Source organism: Pogona vitticeps, chromosome 2, assembly GCF_051106095.1.
Source record: "Pogona vitticeps strain Pit_001003342236 chromosome 2, PviZW2.1, whole genome shotgun sequence".
In the NCBI taxonomy this organism is placed as follows: Eukaryota; Metazoa; Chordata; class Lepidosauria; order Squamata; family Agamidae; genus Pogona; species Pogona vitticeps.
In genome coordinates this window covers 170,172,614-170,193,397 of record NC_135784.1, presented here as the reverse complement: position 1 = coordinate 170,193,397, position 20,784 = coordinate 170,172,614, and the positions used below count along the sequence as shown (strand labels likewise).

General features: G+C 45.8%; 1 protein-coding gene across 2 annotated transcripts in view; it reads left to right on the top strand.

Annotated features, from left to right (window-relative positions):
- The window catches only part of NXPH4 (neurexophilin 4), a 122,265-nt gene that overhangs the window by 27,291 nt on the left and 74,190 nt on the right, over positions 1–20,784 (top strand). Inside the window, exon 1 of one of the 2 annotated variants that reach the window (XM_072991212.2) lies at positions 8,339–8,509. The exons of the other annotated variant lie outside the window; for it this stretch is intronic. Within the exon in view, the coding sequence (XP_072847313.2) occupies positions 8,492–8,509 (18 nt within the window). The 5' untranslated portion in view covers positions 8,339–8,491. Of the gene's footprint in view, positions 1–8,338; positions 8,510–20,784 lie in introns of those variants that run through there. 2 annotated transcript variants of the gene reach the window in all.

The following is a 20,784-nucleotide window of genomic DNA, read 5'->3' as shown; positions in this document are numbered from 1 at the left end:
CATGCTGTAATTTAGGTCTTAACTTCATCTGGAATTTTTTTAAAAATTCTCTTTATAAACAGTTAAGGGGCAAGTTCTAAGAAGATGAAGATGAAGTCAACAGAGCACCAGGCTTCTGAATGCAACAGTGTGCTCGATTTACATGAAGTTGGAAAGTGGGGTTAATGTAAAAAGACTGTTCTTTACTGGAACCTGAGTAGCATTTGAGATTTTTGTTTGGGAATTGAAGCCAGCTTTGGCCTTACCTCTGTTCTGCAGTTAGGAACAACCTTGTGGGCTGCAGTAAGCTCCTTCTTCTGCACAGCCCTCTGATTTGCCTGGGTGGGGTTGTACACGAGTGAACTACACTGCATGGTGGTTTCATACTGCCCCTTTAGAGCAATCCGCAATATAGGGATGCAGGTAGTAGACAACAATGCCAAATTATGGTATTCTCTCAGCCTCACCCCAGCCTGCCATATTGGTTTAATACTGCTGGACACTACTGTCATCAACTATTGAGCCACCTGACTTGTGATTTTCAGCATGTATCATACTGTAGGGTTGTTACAAGCCACACTGAACCGACTGCTGTTCTTTTCAAACTGGATAATAGCCTGCTCTTGGTGTGCAATTTGCATGATCAGGGTTTTAAAAGAACATGTCTCATGAAAGAAGTGAATTTGAAAGTGCTAAAATGATTGCTTTGATGCTCTGGCTACATTGTAATCCTTTACTTCTCCATTGATGGCTATGGATAACTCCTACCCTCCTCAGTGAAAAGAGGAAATGGCCTCCCCAGACAACGAGATGGCACAGTGTAGCCTTTTTATTGTACAGTAGTTGTTTTTCTTCCCACCTTGTTACCCATCCCATCCAGTGCTTCCCCTTTCTCCATTTCTCTGTTCTCCTACAGAATTATCAGTGGGTTACATTCAGATTCCTCCCCTCTGGTATAAAATGTATTGATATTCTTCAGATCTCTAATATATCTGTTCCTCCCTGATGCAGGTTTGGCTACATTTCACACAAGCACTGGAAAACTTGAGTTGGTATTAGAGGTCAAAAAGCTTTTTCACAGCTCACTAATCAGCCTAAAGTTCATCTTCCTCCATGCTTCTCCACCCTGTTCTACTCCATTTTAAAATGATATGGAAATAATATTTTAAAATGACATAGGGTTTTATAGAGACCATCATACAGATCTTTTCATATACTGTACAGTTCATCTATGTTTGACCGTAATTGATACTCACTGTCCTAGTGTTCCTTAAGTTGTGTGAGGCAGGCCAGTATTATTCCCTGCCTCCCTCCCCAATATTAATGAACTTAAGAAGAGCCTGCTGTTTCAGAGGAAAAGCTTACCCATCTAATGTCTGATGTATCTGGCACGGGTCTGTTCCCTGCAGTGGCCAACAGATGCTTAGGGAAGCTGGCAAGCAAGACATATTCCACATGAGGTGTGTGCATACACTGAGGCTGCAATAATAGCAGCTTGCATGGAGGAGGCATGATTACACCTCATTCTTTTGAACAATTCTGTGCATGCCCACTCAGTGACAGTCACTCTCAAGTCCAAATAGCAGAGGTGAGCAACATGTGTACCTTGTGCCTGTTTGTGTGTGTGTGTGTGTGTGTGTGTGTGTGTGTGTGTGTTGAGTTTCCTGTCTGTCTCCTTTCTTCCCAATGCTGCCACCACTTACCTCAGTGGTGACAAAATATTTTTTAATCCCTTAAAGGTAATATAAAAACAAAAGGTGCATGTATTATTTTAAAGATGGTTTAAAATCCTTGCTCTTAAAACCCCTAGCCTTTGTCTTAAAGGGAATTGAGGAGTGTTGCTACCATGGTGGGTACATCTCCCTACGCCATAAGTTGCCCACATCTGTTGTATTGAATTATAGTGTGCATTGGTACAACCAAGCCTCCTTTTCATGTACCACATTTTCTCATGATTTCATAGCTGTATCAGTTTTTCCTAAAGTTTGGAAAGGATCCTTCTTTGGCCTACAATGCCCTGAATCCTCTAGCAGTTCAGGATTCTTGGAATTACAGCCTCAAAGGTACCTTTTCCAAGGGCTGATGGTCCCATCCTGCTGTGGCCTTGGCATTCAAGGAGACAGGCCTGCTGACCGAGCCTAGGGTCTGAATGTCTGTTCCTCTCAATCAGCCACCTCCGAGCTGTTCCGCTTACGTTGGGAAGACTTGTTGGAAGGGGATCAAAGCCTCCGCATCTCCAGAACCAAGCACGGATGAGCTGGGCTGCATCTCGTTTGTGATCTTACAAGGGATAATAAGAAGTCTTAATAAGCTGCCAAGGCCTAGGATCTAAGGAAAGAAAGATGCAGAGATTTCTAAGCAATGAACTGCAACCGATCTCACTGCTGCTGGGGATAAAGGGAAGGATAAGGTCTGCTTTCTTTCTACAAGCTGCCCACCGCCTTTAAACAGGAGGCTTGGCTTTAGGGGATTCTGTTTCCACAAGCCTCAGTCCTAGCCACTGGCATCTGTTTGCAGTCCTAGTTGATGTGCCCTCCCTCCTCTTATTTTACTGTCTTAGTTGCTCAGCCTTCACCTGCGGGTCCTCTGCTACTCCAGCCTTGAGCAGCTTTGTTTTCCTGTGTGTGTTTCTCAGGAATGGACTGGGTATCCACTGGAAATGGGATTCCCCCCCCCCAATTGAGGCTGCTTGACAGACTAGACAAATCTCTGGGTGGCATAGCCCTTGCCATTTTAAAACAAGAGTATTTCTTGGCACATAGAAACACTTCTAATTCTCACACCCTGAATCACTATCTGATCCCTAAGTTTCTCATTACTAGACTTTGCTGAAGGCTGTGTTTCATTCATTCATTCTGCTGCTGATTTCTTGCCCTGGCTTTGAAAGCAGTGTATGTTAGTGAACAACTTGTGCCAGCTAATGTTTGAAAATTAATGTTTAGAATATATAATTTCCCATTCGCTCTGATTGTTCCTACCAACAAAGCACTCCAACTTTCCAGCCTGTTTAGCAGCATTTGCTGTCTTGATGTGGAAAGAGGAGAAATGGCACATTGGTATAGTGTTTTTACATTAGGGGTGGGCAACTTGTGGCCCTCCATATATTGCTGGACTTCAGCTCCTACCTGCCTTAGCAAGTGTGATAAGGGATGACAGGAGTTGCCATCCAGCAGCACTGGGTTTGCTCCAGATGTATAGGTTTGGTACGAGATCCATCATTCATTCTCCTCCCGCTTTGGGGACTACCCATGCAGACTCTAAGGCAACTATGCAGAAAAAAGTCCTAAGGTGTGTTTCCCTTGTCCTGAACACTATGCCCCAATGGACCATGGCATCAAAATACCACATACAGACACATCACAACCCCCATCTTTACAGAACTTATCACAACTAACCATAAGAGAAAACATTCAAATTGTTTCAGCTAGAAAAAGTAGGAGCCCCTTAATGGTAGAGACAACTGCTTTGAGAGCAAAAAGGACCAGACTGATTTGAATCAGCCTTTGTGTCATGTGGTCAGTAAAAAAAGACTTCTAATTCACCTCTTATATATGTGGAGCAAATCCTGCAGTATTTGACCATGTAATTGCAGTCCAACAAATGATGTTTCAGTCTTCCAAAAGTCATTATGTAGAAGTAAACGCCAGGACACGATTACGAAAAAACACCTTTTGGTTCATAATTATAACCTTTTGCTACTGGAAAACATTATGAACTAAGGCCAGGATACAAAGTTTTTCTTGTGCACATGCCTGTGTGCATGTGAGTGTATGCAGTTTAGTAATAAGGGCAGGCGGCTTCCATATTGCTATTCCAATATTCCAAGATTAAGATGGATGTTCTGCCATATCACAGAAACCAGACTCTATTTTGTTCCCCATATCTCTGTTCCTTGAGCAGCTGGAATGGGCAAGAATATTCCATGACATCACATCAGCAGGAACCTCACTGCCACAAACGCAGTGTAAGAGAAATTTAATTCATACTGGCTTCCATCTTAATCACCTGCAGAGAAGCGTGTATGCCATTGAAAGAGTTTCAGAAATTCTTTTTTATTATTATTGCTGTATCTGACCAACCGGGAGATTGGTCAAGCTTCTTTCTCAAGTAAAATTGGATTGTCTTTTCATCCAAGTAATGCACTAAAAAGGTAGAAATCACTTTTCTTTTCTTTTTGAGGTAGGATATTTTTCTCTTTCCAGACCTATGCAAATAGCTGCCTAGTTGAGCTATATAAAAATGGACTCCTAGAAATCTGATTCCCCCCCCAGCCCAATCACAAGTTCTTCACTTGCTTTGCTGTCATGATACTGTTCCACACATTAGGTGATTCCCTATACAGAATTCTTTTGTAACATATTGTGTATGTGAACATAAATTGAAAACAAAACAAAAACCCAAGTCTCTGGTACCTCTGTGAGGTGTTCTCTGCCTAGAACCTAACCTTGGCCGTGATCCCACTGAACGTCTCTTTCTTTGTTTATTGTAGAGCAGTGGTTCCCAACGGTAGTTACTCAGTGTTCTTGCAGTGCAGTTTCCAGAAACCTGCAGCACCAGGTATGCTGGCTGGCATTTCTGGGAATTGCAATCCAAGATGTCTAGGTTACCTAAGGTTGGGAACCATTGCTGTAGAGGATAGGACAAAGTGGAGCAGAAGAAAATAAGTACAGTACTCCCGTGTTTCCTCTGGGGCATGAGGAAAGGCAGAACTTGAGAAGTTGCTTTTCTGATCTAATTAACTTTTCTAAGCTGTGGGGACAAGGCAAGAAAGAGAAGCCAGTCACCCCTTTGTCAAAAAGTTGCCCTTCTCAGAATCAGCACAGGCAATATTAGGAATGTCAATTCAGCTTGCCTGTGACTCCCAAAAGGGCCACCTCTGGAATACACCTAAGCCTTTATTAAAGAGGCCATCTGAACAGGTGTGTATGGGGCTTATTTGGACCACAGCTTTCCAAGGGCTCAGGCATTGCTACCCAAGATGTTTTGAACAAAAGAGGCCAGGGATTCAACCAGGCAAAGTTCCATTACTGAGCAATGGCCTTCAGAGTCAGCCTGAACCTTAGCTGGGCTGAGATGATCACCAGAGGCCACTGCCACCTGCTCTCTCCATAGGTGAATAATGCCTTTGCTCTAGGATCTTCAAGTTCAAGACATTGGTCACAAAACCAACCTAGAAATGGCTCAGGCTTGCAGGTGGGTGACGGTGGGAAGAAAGGCAACACCACCCCACTTCCCTTCCTGGCCCTCCTGGTGAGTTCTTTGAGGGAGCTTCTGCCTTCCCCTGATGGGCATCCCCTGCTCTTCAGATCCCATATTTCCCAAACCCCCATGCCTAGTTTGCCATTCGGGTCCCAGGCAGCCCCTCAGAGCTACTGTGACGCAGTCAGTAAACACTGGGCCCACCATTTTTTTGTTGTTGTTGTTTGTTTCAAGCATAGAAAATGAAAGAATGGTCTTTTTCATAGTTGGCGGGCGTTTGAGCTGCGAGCCTAACTACTTCGCTGGAAGGCATTAAACCACCAGCATGCCAGTAACAGCAGCAGCAGCTCTTCCCTTTGACCAGTTGGCCTGTCACCCTTGCCAGCTCTTGCATATCTCACTCCTGCTTTTCTTTCTCCCCATTTATTGGATTTGACTGTTCATGTATTCCTTGCTTTCTCTGCCCCCCTCCTCTTGTCCCCTCCTTTTTTTATTAAAGCACCGAATGAGTCACCCATCCCAGATTCATTGTACTCTTGGCAGAGTCGTTCCCGGCTGATATTCCATTTCTATGGTTTTGTGCTTAATAATGTGGGATGGTGTTACAGAAGGGGGGGAATAGGACTGATGCCTCCTTTCTGTGCCCCCCCCCCGAATTCCTGATTTCCTGCAGGCCAAAGATGTTCAAACAGACCCAGAGCGAGAGAAAAAGAGAGAGAGATAATGGGAAGGGGGGGGGGAAGGCAGGAAACAAGTGACAGGGATAAAGCACAGTTGAAAGAATGTGGAGTGGGGGGAGAAACAGTGATGAAATATTTATTAGCTGGCGTGCGTGCCGGGCGCATTAATAAAGCAGCCACATTTGCATGGTGCTCCTGTCAGAGGGGTGAAGAGTCTATTTAGGGTGGAGGTGGGAGAAAGGAAGGAGACACATTACCATGTGCACGGAGAAGAATGGGAAGTTATTATGGGAAAGATTGAGGTCTAGCGTGCATGTTTTGTGTGAAAAATGCATGGAGCATGGCTAGATTAATTAGGGTAGGTCTAGCGATAGTTTCTGTGATTGGTTGATCAATGGCCATCCGTCATGGTGGGGATGTGGAACGTCTGGTTCAAAAGCCACCGACAATAGAGTGGTCTGATGAGAAAGAGGGCAGGGCTTCTGCAACTATTATAGACTTCTGTCCTTTAATAGTTATGTGCATATGGAATTTCAGAAGCTTCACCTGAGGAAACACCTTCTTCTCCAAGCTGTGTATAGACTGAGAAATGTTGTCCTCTTTTATCCCTGAACATCCAAAAGGGTTTTGACTTTTGGCATTTTTAACAATCAAAAGGACATTTGATATTATGCCTCTTGCTTTGTCGTGTTAATTTTACTTAATTTATTTAATCATCAGAAATTGTTTTTTCTTTCACTTTATTATGTTGTGACCTATCCAGTGTAGTGCTTCGCACTAATGCATTTATTTAATACTAAATTGATCAATAAAATTTGTAGCTGTATCCTCTTAGGGGGTTATTGTGAGGAATGAGAATTGGAGATCTATCATGCTTTTAGGATCTGGGAATTGCTGTTAGTTTTTCAGAAGAAGAAGTGGAGGAAGAGATTTCTTTTTTAAATATATTTATTTTCTTTTTAAATTGTCTATTAAGCCCATCCTCTTTGCAAAAGCAGCTTATGCTACAAAACAATACAGTAAACCAGAAGTGAGCAACTTACGAGTCAGACTCTGCAGAACCCTAGAGGACTGTAACCCCTAAATGTTTTCACCCCCTAATGTTGAGTTGTGCCCTAGAGGCTTGCAGGACCAACGTGGTCATTCTGCCTAAAATGGCATTGGGGTTCAATGCACCCCACTGGATGCACTCTGCCAAGACTAGAAAGAAACGTATCAGTAAAGATCATACTAAATAGATTTAATTTAAAATAAAGTCAGTTACAACAGAAGGCCATTGGACACATTATGTATTGTTTTTATGTGCCATCACATCATCTTCGATTTATAGTGACCCTATGAATGAGAGATCTCCAAAATGTTCTGTCCTTAACTGCCTTGCTCAGCTCTTGTAAAGTCAACCCATGGTTTCTTTCAGGAGTCAGTCTATCTCATATTTCATCTTCCTCTTTTCCTGCTGCCTTCTGCCTTTTCCAGCATCATTGTCTTTTCCAGAGAATTATGCCTTCTCAAGATGTTCCCAGAGTAGGACAGCCTCAGCTTCAACATTTTTGCCTCCATATATTACTCACTGAATATGTATACAAGGTGAAAAGCAGGAGGCAGGTAACCATGCCAGTCATTAAAACAGCCTCATCCCTGCTTCCCTGGGCTGCCATGTCCCCTGTGATCTAATCTGCCACTGGAAGCCTTACTAATTTTATTTCAAACTTATCAACTATGCCTTTTCCACACCCACCAAAGGAACAGGGAAGCCATCATCACCCATCAACGACCATGCGCCAAGCACCTTCATCTATAGGCAAGCTGGAGAGAAAGTCGCCTTGCAGAAGGCAAAGATGGAATGCCTCAAACAATGTTCCTCCTCCTGTTTACCTTCCGCCCCTTTTCCCTTTCACTGTCAGGATGGCTCAGTACTCTAGGTAGGCTGGGAGTTCGATTCCCCACCGTGCCTTCTTGCCAGAGGTTAGACCCAGTAATCCATGGGGTCCCTTCCAGCTCTGCAGTTCTAAGATCACTATTACTATTGTACACATCCCCTTTTGTCTGTTCTTGCTCCTAGACATCCCCCCCCGCGTGCCATGCCCCCTCCCCAGAAAGCGGCTGTCCTTCTCTAAGGAGGTCTACTTTGTACTTCGAGCATCGCGGGCTGAGCCAACCACGACCCGACCCCCCCCCCCCCCCCGAGAGGCTCCGCTTCCTCTTCGGGACCCTTCGACATGCCCATCTGTCACTTTCGGTCTGAGCTGTAGCGAATCAGATTTCTTTTCTGCGCTGGGAAGCACGGGGGGGGGGGGGAAGAGAGAGCGGGTTGGAGGGGGGAGAGGAGTAAAAGAGAAGCAAGCGGAGAACCCCCTTGGCGACAGCGGCTCCATTAGCGCCCACGCCTAATTGTCAGGGTGGTTTTGAAATTAAGATCAAAGCCTTTTGAAGTCGGGGCCTGTCGGGGTCGGGGTGGGGATCGTGTGTGTATGTGTGGGGCGGGGAGTCGGGAGAAGCGGAGGGGGTCCAGCCAGGAGTCGGTTAACGAGCCTGGCAGAGGGAGTCGTTGGGATGGGAGCCGCTAGATCGCTCCTGGCTCCCCAAACAGATGGCCAGAGACCGAAGGCTCTTTCAGATGCCTTTCCTTCTGGATGTTCTTTTTGCACAAGGTCAGCTCGGCGCCGGCTGGAGAAGGCGTGGAAGCGCAGATAGAGAGAGGCGCGGAGAGCGGGGGGGGGGGAGAGAAAGGACGAGATGGGGCAGGGCGGAGGGAGGCAAGGGAGGAGTCCGGGGTCTGTGGGGCTGGACGGGGAGGGGGAGAAGGGGAAAGGCTTCCCAGAGAAAGCGTACGTCGGACTTTTTTGCGGGGGGGGGGAGACTCAATTCCACACGTTTTAACGTGCTTTCCCCAAGTTTTAAGTCAACAGCTTTTTAAGTTAACAGCTTTCCCCAAGTTTTAAGTCAAGCACGTGATTTGTGTATTCGGCAGAAATGTGCAATTCCCGCTCCCCCCCCCCCCCAATAGCCCCCTAGAAGATTTCATAGGGAGGGAGAAATTGCATGAAGTCTGATACAGTTTCATGATTTTAATCGAAGCCCTGAACATAAAGCACCACTTTCAAGAAGCTATGCAAAATTGCGTGGGGGTGAGGGTGGCGCATTATGTTTTCTGAATTTTGTTGCCTGGCCTGCCTGGCTGTGCTCCTCTCAAGCCAGCTGAGAAAGATGATGCTTGCCCTGACTCAGGAAAAACTCCCCTTTACATGCTTAGGCCTCAGATCTCCTGAAAGTCAGTGATAAAGGAAAGAACTCTGCATAAGGCTAGAGGCTCTGTTTTCGACTGCTTTGCTTTTGAAAATCTAATCCTAGCAAGGGAAACAGAAGTTGGGGCTCAGCCATGGTGAGTCTTGGCTATATGGATCTATGTCCCTTTGCCGTCCCCAAAGTTATCAAGCTTGGTAGAGGAGCGACCGAAGTGGCTGTTGAGGGTGAGTGAGCTTTTAACTGGGGCCCTCTCTAAAGACTGTTTGGAGGCTGGAGATAAGACTTCACATGGTAACATGGCTGGTACTTAGCTTTTAATTTGCTTCAAAGAGTATGAGGCCAGCTTTGGACCCGCTCTGCACACACAACCTACCAACCATGTATAAATTGGTGTGTGTGTGTGTGTTGCTTTTTGCATCAGACTGTTATTAAGCATGGGACTGTCTACAATGTAGAACATAGGCCTACTCCAGTAGGAAATTTGTGACTTCCTGTCATGACAAGCCAGGAGGGAATGATAAGGTTTTTTGCTCATCAGGTCACAAGTTGCCTGCCCCTGTCAAATTGTCTTGTAAGGCTGGGCCTTTCCTATGCACATTAGAGTAACTAACAACAAACACCATATGTAATTGCAACTAGCAAGGTGCAAATAAGGTACATTTTAAAAGCAAGATCGAAGTACTTACACAGATACTTTCTTGTTGTTATTAGTGAATTTTTTTCTTATTTCCAAAGAGGAGTTATGTTAGTCTGTTGCAGTACGTATACAAAAAAAAATTAAAGGCAAAAATATTGCAGCACTTCTAAGTCTAATTTTTATAGTATAAGCTTTTATGGATTACAATCCAGTTATTCATCAGGGCATGCAATATTTAGGCACAGATTTATATAAATAGTATACCTTGTTGTGGGGATCAAACAAAGAGGGATGAAGGCATGGATAATGAAATTTCAGGGTGCTGTAGCAGAACTTGCAAAATGTTGATTAAAGAAACTTACCGGCATAGGTACATTCCATTTGTGTCTCTCTTGAATCTTCCTTTCTAATTAATTTTACAATTCCTGTTTTCTAGTTACTTCTAAAGTTTAAAGACATTTTGACGGGAAATTATTTGAATTTTTATGCCATTTTCTTATTTTCAAATTTCTCTGTAGTTTTTGGAAGGTGCAATATCAAAATTGACCACTAGAGGGAACCATGTAAGCATTTCCATGCATTTTTCTGGCCTATATCTAGTGGTTATTGAACCCATAACAAATTATGGGCAACAATAATTAAGGAAGTAATGCACAAAGGTCAATTTAAAATAATATTTCAGTATTTGTAGGTACGTATTATGAAGTTAATAGTGATCATTCAGCATTTGAACAAAGAATCTGTGCATGTTTGCAATGTTCATCCCTACAACTTCAGGTTTTCTAGTACAGTGGACCCTTGACTTACAGACGGCTTGACTTACAGACTTTTTGAGTTACAGACTTCTCTGGCCGCAAAATTTAGGTTTGACTTGCAGACTGAGATTTGACTTACTGACCAGAAAAAAACCAAAATGGAACAAAAACGGCCTGTTACGGGATTAATCGGTTTTCAATGCACTGTAGGTCAATGGAGACTTGACTTACAGACTTTTTGACTTGAGAACCGCCTTCCAATACGGATTAAGTTCTCAAGTCAAGACCCCACTTTACAGAAACTTACTCCTGGTGATCCTTTTGTCTGATTTAGCCCTTAGCCTATCTTCTGATGAGAGGGTGGAGTGCTGCAGTAATTGGTGAGAATTTGGAAAGCTTTATTTATTATTCAACTCAATAGATTGATGTCTTCCCTTTTTCCACTGATGGCACAGACCAGAGCTTATGGTTTAACTAGATGTTTTCTCATAACTCACTCTCTTCAAAAAATGGGGGGGGGAAGCAGGGGGTTGGAGAGAAACTGTGTTAGAGAGTGAAAAGCTGAAGCACAAAACAACAGGAGAAAAATCTGAGTCTCCTGTCCACTGCATTTTTTCCTATGCTCCCATCCTCCTTGCCAGGGTTTTCAGACAATTTAGCTGCAGCCAGAAAGAAAGGCACTGAAAGAGAGGATTACCGCAGAAAAGGTGCAGCCCCCTAGAATGAGTAGGGAGGACTGAGCACCCTTTCCTAGTCCAACACGCAGCCCTCCCTTTCAGGTTGCAGCTGTTCTCCAAACCTTTCTAGAAGATTAGCAAACACCTGGGCTCTTAACCTTGTTTTTTCTTTTTCTTTTAGCTCTTAAAATAATAACTGCCCAGCACATTATACAGCAAGTGGGGGAGTTCACTATAACCTAGGGAGTTTCCAGCAACTTAAATTGTATCTTTCTCTGTGTGCAAATTATGTTTTGCTTTCTCCCATGGATTGCTGATTTTAACCTCCTTTCCCTCAGTTCTGCAAAGAATCAAATACGCTCATGTAGCGTCCAGTGTTACAGGGTCACGACAGCTTAATCTAATAAAATCTTTCATTTTTTTGCTTTCTTGGGTGCTCCCCAACCTTTGACATGGTGTACAGGCGAGGTGTTACACCTAAGTGATGGATGTACGCTGTATGCATTAGTTGAGCACCAGGCCCTGAAATGGCAGATAAGCATGGGCAGATTTGCTATGGAGGTGGTAAGCTGAAATAGGTCATGCAGAATTCATGGCACAGCAACTTCCTGTTGTAAACAAGCTCTGATAATGGTTCTGCCCCTTATCACAACACCAGCACTCAATTGCTCTCCTCCTCGCTCCCTTCAAGTTGATCTATGCATTCAAACAAAGTACATCGCGCAGTGTGGCGTGACCAAATGCTCTCTCCCATGTAAAACAGAAGAAAACGACCCTCGTCATAGAAAACCAGCACAACAGGAGAAAGGCTGGGCTTTGAGCCCTTCTCCTGGTCGTGCTGGTTTTCTCTAGGGGCTTTTTGGATTGAAAACTCAAAGTTGCTGGAAAGACCATCTCTATGTTGGTGTTCTCTTGCCCTTCAGCAATGGCTGAAGTCACAACTAGAGTAGGCCTATTGAACTAGGGAGCATTTGGGGAGTCAGTCAGTGCCTCCATATGTTCCCTTGATTCAGTGAGCCTACTCTAGTTGCCACTTGCTACTAGATTTCAGCCATTGTGTCATTAGGACATATTTTTCTATCACATCTCTCTGCAGGAGGGAATGTTCACAGAAAACAAGACATTGTTCGTGTTTTGAAAGTACATAGATGCTCTAAAGCAATGTGTCTATGCTGTGCACCCAAATTATGCTAATATACTGTACAGCTTTGCCATCCCATCCGAAAAATTTCTGCACTGTTGTATCATAGTACTGGGTGTGTCCACCACCTTGCAGCTCCATACCTTGAAATGGATCTCAACTGGAATAGACGTTTCCCGTATGCATGTTTCACATGCTATTTTGAAGTGTTTACGTTATTCTCCCTTTCACCAAAATGGGTTTATGCAAATATTTTAAAAGTACCTACTCCGTGCGCCCCAGGTGTGCTTTTCAAATGTACTGGTGTTCAAGTAATGTTTGCATAACCTGCTGTGGCTAATTGTGCCTACTTGATGAGATGCTGGGATATGTCTCAGTAGCACTCCTCATCACATGCCTGATGGTGCAACCAAGATGCACGCTAGTAGCTCATCAACTAGTTGCAGGAAGTTATGCAAGCCTTGTGCAAACACCAGTCAGATTCCAGCCATGCGGGTTGTAGATGGTTGGATTTGGGATTACAGAACATGCTCCTATAAATCTGTGAATGCAGCATTTTCCCCAATCCGTCCTTCATCTCAAGGACTTCATCTAACTCCTTGTGCCCGAACAACAATGTTTTTCCCAAGGAGTCTCTTGGTCGCTTGATTTACCTTTCCAGGGGTCTATTTCCTGGTCTAGTAAGCCAAACGTCAGGTCTTCTTCACTTCCCTGCCACATGTGCTCACAGGAAGACACACCTGGGAGTGGCTTCGCCCTCCTTCATCCTTCCCCTACTCTCTCCTTACTTCCTTGTCCCAGCTTCGGTTTGTTCTTGGGCTGCTCTTGTCAGGGCCTGACAGATGTGCCTTGCTGTGCCATTTCTCCTAGCCTTATTGAGGCAATCGCATTAAAACCCTCTCTGGCGTCCTTCCCCAAGCCAAGATAAATGGGATCTGTCACCAGCTGTGTGTTCACTCCTAACCTTTGGAAATACCACACTGCCTGGGTCTGAACTGTAGGATGGTGTTGGGGAGGGAGGAAGGAGCTGGGATAAGCCTGTTGGGGATTGTCCTGTGCAAGTGCCAATTAATCTAATTATACAAACATAGGTGAAAGTCTTAGGGCTTCTCTGGGTCATGGGGAGCCAGAGACTTAAGAATTGTGAGATTGGGCATTTATGTAGCACTTGGGGAACTTCACATACGTTATCTCAGAATGCTTACAACAAGCCCCCGGCTAAGTCCAGGGTGTGGAAGGTTGCTTTTTCAAAACAGTAAGTTGCATTTACCCCCCCCCCTAAAATACTTAGTTGCTGTTCTGAGTACATTTTTAAAAGCAATTCTTTGTTTTCTTATTGCTTGGTTGTTGTTGTTTACTTTCTTTAAAAAATCAGAATGCTCTACTGTGGCAATGGAGTATACCTACACACACACAGTAACTATAAAGTAACTTAAAATTGCAGGTGCACTGCACAAACAGTAAGGATTTGTCCCATGTTTTTTGTTACCAACAACCAATGTTCAGAAATAGATTGCCACTGAAGAGGGAGACTTCGTATGTATTGGTATGATGTTTGGACTACAGTTCCCATAAAAGCTTCCTGCTGACTCTGCTGGCTGGGACTTCTAGGAATAAAGTCCAAAATACCCGAAGGACAAAAAGTTTCCTTACTACAAAGTTAGTTCTGAGGAAAACAAGGGTGATGACTGTTACCAAACAGACATGTTTAAAATAAGATTTCAGTGAAAAGTTGCACACTAACGTCATTCACGCAATATGATCCCTTAGAGACTAAGGGAGTCTCTAGAGTCCCATCGCTCAGATGGGACAAATGTCCCACACATACTGCCATCAAAGTTATAAACCAAACATCCCTTTGTGCTACTTGATCACAAAAGATTTTAGGCTTTATTAACATTTATGCCCAAACTTCTCTTTAAAAAGCTCCTTCTCTGAAAACTGCTCCTATTCCATTACAAAGTCTTAGAAAGTGGTTAAATCCACTTCCCTTCTAGAACTTTTGGGCAGAATCCTATTGTGCAACTTCATTTGGACATAAACTGGGTTAGGACCCCAGAAGTAATTAATATAAACTGATTTAAAGCTCTCCCCCCCCCCCCCATTTCTGCTTTTGAGGCTCTTTAGGGAAAGTCTTTGGAAGCCTGCAGATAGAGGGGGAAGACTTTAAAAGTCAAAAATTGCCACCGGAATGCCACTGCTGGGATTGGAGTCAGCAGCAGTGATCCAGCAGCAATTCTTCATTTTTGGTCTTCTCCCCTCTGACTAGGGTTCCCAAAGGCTACCCTGGAGAAAAAGGGAGCCTCAGGGAACCTCAGAAACTGAAACGGAGGGGGGGATGATAAAGTTTTAAATTAATTATCTTCAGGGCCTCAGTTCATGGCAGCACAAAGGTATCAATAGGATTTTGCCCATTGTGTCTACCCCTACTACATTCTGGCAAGTGGGACTGAAAATAAACCATGCTGAATGGAGAGAGAGAAAGGCACAGAAAGTCATGGGGATAGATACCAAATAAGAGCCTGACTATACATGGAAAAATAATGCAGGAACCACTGCAGGTTTGGGGCAGGCCGATTCATTGTTTTTTCCTGTTGACCACATGATAAAGCGGGAAATGTGAATTGCCCAGAGTCCCATAGCTTCAATCCATGGTTTCTCCTCCCTACCAGAAATCCTTCTGCTTTTTGAAGTCAAATCCTTTTGCTTCAGTTCAGTTCAAAGTGTGTGATTCCAAGATAAGATGAGGAATTGAGTGATTGAGGAAGGAAAGCCTTCTTAAGGAAGTTCTTTTGAACTGCACCACCTTTGAGTGCTTTAAATAGAACTCCAATTAGAAAGCTTGTTTTCTCCTCTGCTTCTGTGGCCACTTATATCAAATAAAACCAAATGCCCCTGTGCCTCTTCACAGCACAAGAATGTGAATTAATTTGCATTTCCCTTTGTTGTGTCCTCATAACCTAAGTGAGACAAGCCTGAGAGTGTGTGGATGGTCAGGGAGGAACGAATAAAAAACAGAACCTGGTACAAGAATGAACATTCCGTCTTCTATAGCCCTCATGGGACTAACAAAGATTCAGGATCTGTCTATATTTCACAAAAGTAGTTGGATTCATTCCAACTTCAACCCTGCAGCTTAAAGTTGACTTAGCTCACCTCTCTCTCTCTCTCTCTCTCTCTCTCTCTCTCTCTGTTTGTGTGTGTGTGTGTGTGTGTGTGTGTATGTGTGTGTGTGTGTGTGAGTGTGTGTGTGAGTGTGTGTGTGAGTGTGTGTGTGTGTGAGTGAGAGAGAGAGAGAGAACTGTTTTGAAAGCCAATATGGGATAGCGTGGCAGATATGGGCAACTTTTAGCCCCTCACATATGAGACTGCAGCTCCCATCATCCCTTAGCATTGACTGTGCTGGCTGGGGATTATGGGAGCAGCAGTCCAAAGGCCCCTGAAGAGTTACAAGCAGTGGTTGGAGCAGCGGTTGGGACACTGGATTACTGTATGTCCGAGGAGACCCAGGCTTGAATTTCCACTAAGTTTTAATTTCCCTGGCTGAACACAGTCTGGTCACACGCTCTCATCTTCATCTGTTGCATACTTTGTTGAGGATAAAAAAAGGGGGTGGGAGAGAGAGAGAGCAAGCTGCAAAGTCACTCTGGATGCCTTTGAGGAAGGGTGAGCTGTAACTACATTATTTAAATCTCACCTCAGCCACAAACTCCGTAATAGAAAAATTGCTCTAGGAAGCTGTCTTTTCTTCATGAAGGGGTGAGAGGGCAAGGGATGCTTTATTCTCTATAAAGATAAATAATACAGCTTGAGCTGTGTACAGAAAAGGAACTATGCATGGATACGTGAATGTGCATGGATTCATGTGCCACAGGATTATCCGAAGGGGGTGGGTGGGAAAGCAGCCAGCAGGAAAGAAGTTAAGCATTTGGTTCCCACCTGGCCCCTGCTGCTTTAAACTGCCGCTGCCTGAGGCTGCTTTCTTCCCTTTCTTTTAAACTGAGCTTTATTACATGTATTTGCATGTAACATCTAGTTTGCCCCTTGGGCTGTGCACAGTCTGCTTTTCAGTCCTACCGCAAAAGTTCAGCAGCCTGAGACTCTCAGCTTTCATACCATACAGTTGAAAGTAAATGGTGGGTAAAACCTGATGGGGTGGCTGTGCCTTGTTTCCAAAGTCTGGGGCTTCACCTCTCCGCCTTGCTCCTTATTCTTTCCTGGCAAGCGAGTAGACACAAAGAGGAGAGTAAAGCACAGGAAACATGCAGAAAGTCACTGTGTTGTAAGGGTTAGAACGCTGGACTGAGATTTCGTACATCCGAGCTCTTAATCTCCCACTCAGCTATGAGGCTCACTGGTGATCTTGGGCAAATCACTCTCTCCTAGCCTAACCAAGGGGGCTGTTAAAGGATAAAGTGGGGAAGGAGAGAATATACTGCTCCAAGCTCCTTGGGATATTAATCTGACAAACTAGCTAGCTAACACATAAATCTGTTAAAGCACTGTAATTGCAAACGTAGTTGTGGATCAAATCAGTGTCTGAACCTTGCCTAATATATTCTGAATGCAGATTTTAGCTTTTCTTGTTGAGCAATGGATTCCTTCGAGAACTATTATTTATTTCTTTAAAATCTTTTTTTACGCTGCCTTTCTCTTTAGGTAAGACCCAAGGCAGTTTACATCATTAAAAGACAATATTTGAAGCTAAAAACAGTATACAAATATGAAAACAGGACCAAACATATATACTCTGAGAAAAAGTAAAAAAAAGCAATATCAAGAACACATTCAAAGCAGTAAAGCATAACAATCCATTTAAAACAATCCACTCGTGCAGCCAGTCACTCAAAGAGAAAGGTCTTTGCCTGCTTGCGTAAGGACAGCAAAGAGGGGCCCAGCCTGGCCTCCAGTGGGAGGGAGTTCCAAAGTCTGGCAGCAGCAACACAGAAGGCTCTCTCCCATATCCCCACAAAACATACTTGTGAGGGTGGTGGAACTGAGACATTCTCTTGCTCATGGGTCTCGTAGCTGTGGACACTGACTTTATATATCATACAGTGGCATAAATACAAAAGTGCAGATGTTTCTCAGGACTGCCCCCAACAAGGACAGCCCAAAATATAGGCAACTGGATTGATCTGTATGAAAAACAGAGTTTGAGCCATTTTTATTTCTACCAGGAGCAGGTATTTGTAAAGCTAATGGCTCTTAATAACCCATTGAAAACCAAACCACAGTCCCCTACTTTGCATTACAACAGTTTGCAACAATATATTGTTCCCTCCCAAGCTACTGTTTGCTAAACTCAGCACAGGGAAACCTGAAGGCATGCCCGAATATGTAATCCTCCCTGCTAATCCAAATGCCCCAGAGCTTCCACTCTGTAAACCCTGGCTCCCCTATGCCACCTAAACCATAAGGTAAGAATAGCTCTGCTGGATCAGGGCTATATGGTCCAGCATCCTGATTTCTCAAAATGTCCAACCAGTTTCCTATGGAAAAATCCATGAATGAGACAGATGCACTTATCACAGATACTCACTCATGTAAGCACATCTGTGCTGCAAGTTTAAACTAGCATCAAACCCTGTTTCCCTTGGTTCTCTTAAAAACCCATGCAGATTGCAGTTAGTTGGAGCTGGCACTGCATCTTTCCAACAGCAATGAAGAAAGCTGACTGAAACGTATGCCCTGTGACTTCAAAGCTTTCCGTCAATTTATGATTGTGCTATAGAAGCAGGGCCGGACTGGCCATCTGGCAATTCTGGCAAATGCCAGAAGGGCCAATGGTCAGAAGGGCCGGTTCCTGCCTCAGCACAGGGCCAGGCTGAGCCCCCCTCCCCAAAAGAGAGCGAACGAGCGAGAGAGCGAAAGGGAGCCTTCCCTCCCCGCCCCCTTGCCTTGCCTTGCCTCCTCCTCTTCCTCCTCCTTCCTCCTCCTCCCACCCCTTCCAGCTGGGGTGTCCCCCCCAACCTCCCCGCTCGGCCCAAGAGCGCACCCGCGCCCGAGGGGGGGGGGCAATGCCGAGGCCCGGCTCCTAGCGCGGCGGCGAAGGCGGGCTCTGGGCGGCTGAGTCGGCGGCCATGGGGACGCGGCCGCTGCGCCTCCCTCCCGCGCCCGCGGAGCCAGTGGCGGCACGCTTTGTTCGAGGCTAGCGCGGGCAGCCGAGATGCCGCGGCTTCCCGGCCCTGCCTGCCCTCCGGCTGCTCTCGGGCTGCGGCTGGTGCTGGTGGCCGGCCGGAGGTTCTGGCCGGCACATCCCCCGCCCCGCTCGCTCGCTCGCTTCCTCGCCCTGGCGCGCCGGGGCCGGGGAGGGCCGGAGGGCGGAGCGGGAGTGGCAGGAGGAGGAGGAGGAGGAGGAGGAGGAGGAGGAGGAGGAGGAGGAGGCAGCCTCACCTCGGATCCTCCCCCACCGTCCGCCCGCCCCGGCCTGGCCAGGCCCACTGCCCGGGCGCCCAGGTGGCCGAGAGCGCACGGTGCCCGGGCGCGTCACCTTTGCCGGGCACCCTTGGCCTCTCCAAAGGGAAGCGCGCCGCTGGGGGATGGGAGAGGGAGCGGGCGCCTCGGCCGGCCTTCCCCGGGAGGGCGGGCGAGGAGGGAAATCCGGAGGGGCCCCGGAGAGGGGAGGAGGAGGAGGAAGGGGGCGAGGATGGGGAAAAGAGCGGAGGGGGGGACTGGAAGAGGGGAGGAGGGCCGATCGGAAACTGGAAGCCAAGAAAGCCTCTCCTCCCGGGCAGGGGTGGCCATGCTGCCTCCCAGGAAAGCCCCTCTGACGAGGCTGGGCTGAAGTTTCGTCGGCAAGCCCAGCCTCGACCGGAGGGATCCTGACCCAGTCCCGGGAAAATCAACTTTCCTGGCCAGTTTTTTTTTTAAGTGAAAATTTCCTCATCAGAGCTGGGCTACGCTGTCTTTGTTTCACCGTCCCCTGAGAATGTCACAACCCCGCTTTAGATACGAGTTGCCTTCTTATCCTGCTCCTTAGGATGCACTGCGGCAGAAAAGATACACTCCTCTTGCACAGGGAGGTTCTGTTTATTCGTTTCTTTCATATCCTCGGCTCCCTCCCAAGTTTTATCCTCCTCCCTACAGCCCTGTGAGGTAGGCCAGGCCGATGGCGAGAGCACCTCGCTCAAAATCCCCCCGGTGCATTTCAGGGGTCCACAGGGCCAATCCTGGCCCAAAGCCAGGTGGGCCTGTGTCCCCACAGCCGGTGGGCCTGTGTGCTCTAAATGCCAGGGCCGATTTTTGGTCCCAGTCCGGCCCTGTATAGAAGGAGGCATTCTCCTCTTTCTTACTCTTTTCATTTGTGTCCATTCTGTTTTTCTCCCATCTTTCCTCCAGTGAGCTCAGGAACTGCGCCTCAGCCTGCTTCCGTCCTGGTGGCACCAATCCAGTGGGAACAGGTGGGGTTGAAAAGTAGTGAATAGTGAGGTGAGGATTTGAACCCTTCTCCTTGATAAAAGACCAGCCCTTGAGCCAGGGTATGGTACCACAAGTCTGTGCAGCAAGTCATGGCACAGCAAGACTGAGTGAGTGGGAACCCATGAAATATTTAGGAAGCAGTCCTCTGCCAAAAAAAAAAAAAAAAAAAGGGAGGGGGAGAGAGATTTTTAAAGCTTGTCAGCATCACCACCACCGTCATCAAATTTTTACGTCCATTGCTGACTAGGCATCTAGGATTTTTCCCTGGACTGCCTTAGATGTGTGTTGGCAATTTGTAAGGGTGCAATGCATTCCACTGCACATTTCTCATAAGCTAAAGGCGTGCAGCTGTCCCACACAAACAGGTACAGTGGGGTCTTGACTTGAGAACTTAATCCGTATTGGAAGGTGGTTCTCAAGTCAAAAAGTCTGTAGGTCAAGTCTCCATTGACCTACAGTGCATTGAAAACCGATTAATCCCGTAACAGGCCGTTTTTGTTCCATTTTGGTTTTTTTCTGGTCTGTAAGTCAATTCTCAGGCTGCAAGTTAAACCTAAATTTTGCGGCCAGAGAAGTCTGTAACTCAAAAAGTCTGTAAGTCAAGCCATCTGTAAGTCAAGGGTCCACTGTACAGCTTATTTATACAAGACTCCCTAACTTTATGCAAGGCTAGACTGTACACCACATACAGCGAGCATCGCTGGATTAAAGATTGAGGTGGGCTTTCTGCACAGTGCCAGTTGTCCCAGTTTCAGCTGCATTTCTCACACCTCTATGTGTGTGTGTGTGTGTGTTTCTAAAGAGATGACATGGTTTTTGCAACCTTGTGAGAGGAGAACCAGGAGCCCCAGCCACCATAACCCATGGCAAAAGATTGTAGGAGTTGAAGTCCAAAACATCTGGAGGGGCTGAGGTTCTTCCAGAAGCCTTTAGCAATATGCAGTTCAGGGAGCTAGTGAATTTATTACTGTTTGGGGAGATAATGTCTTGCATGAGCTTGCCGTTAGCCGCAAGGGGCAAATGCCTTGTGAATTAAAACCAGGTGCCA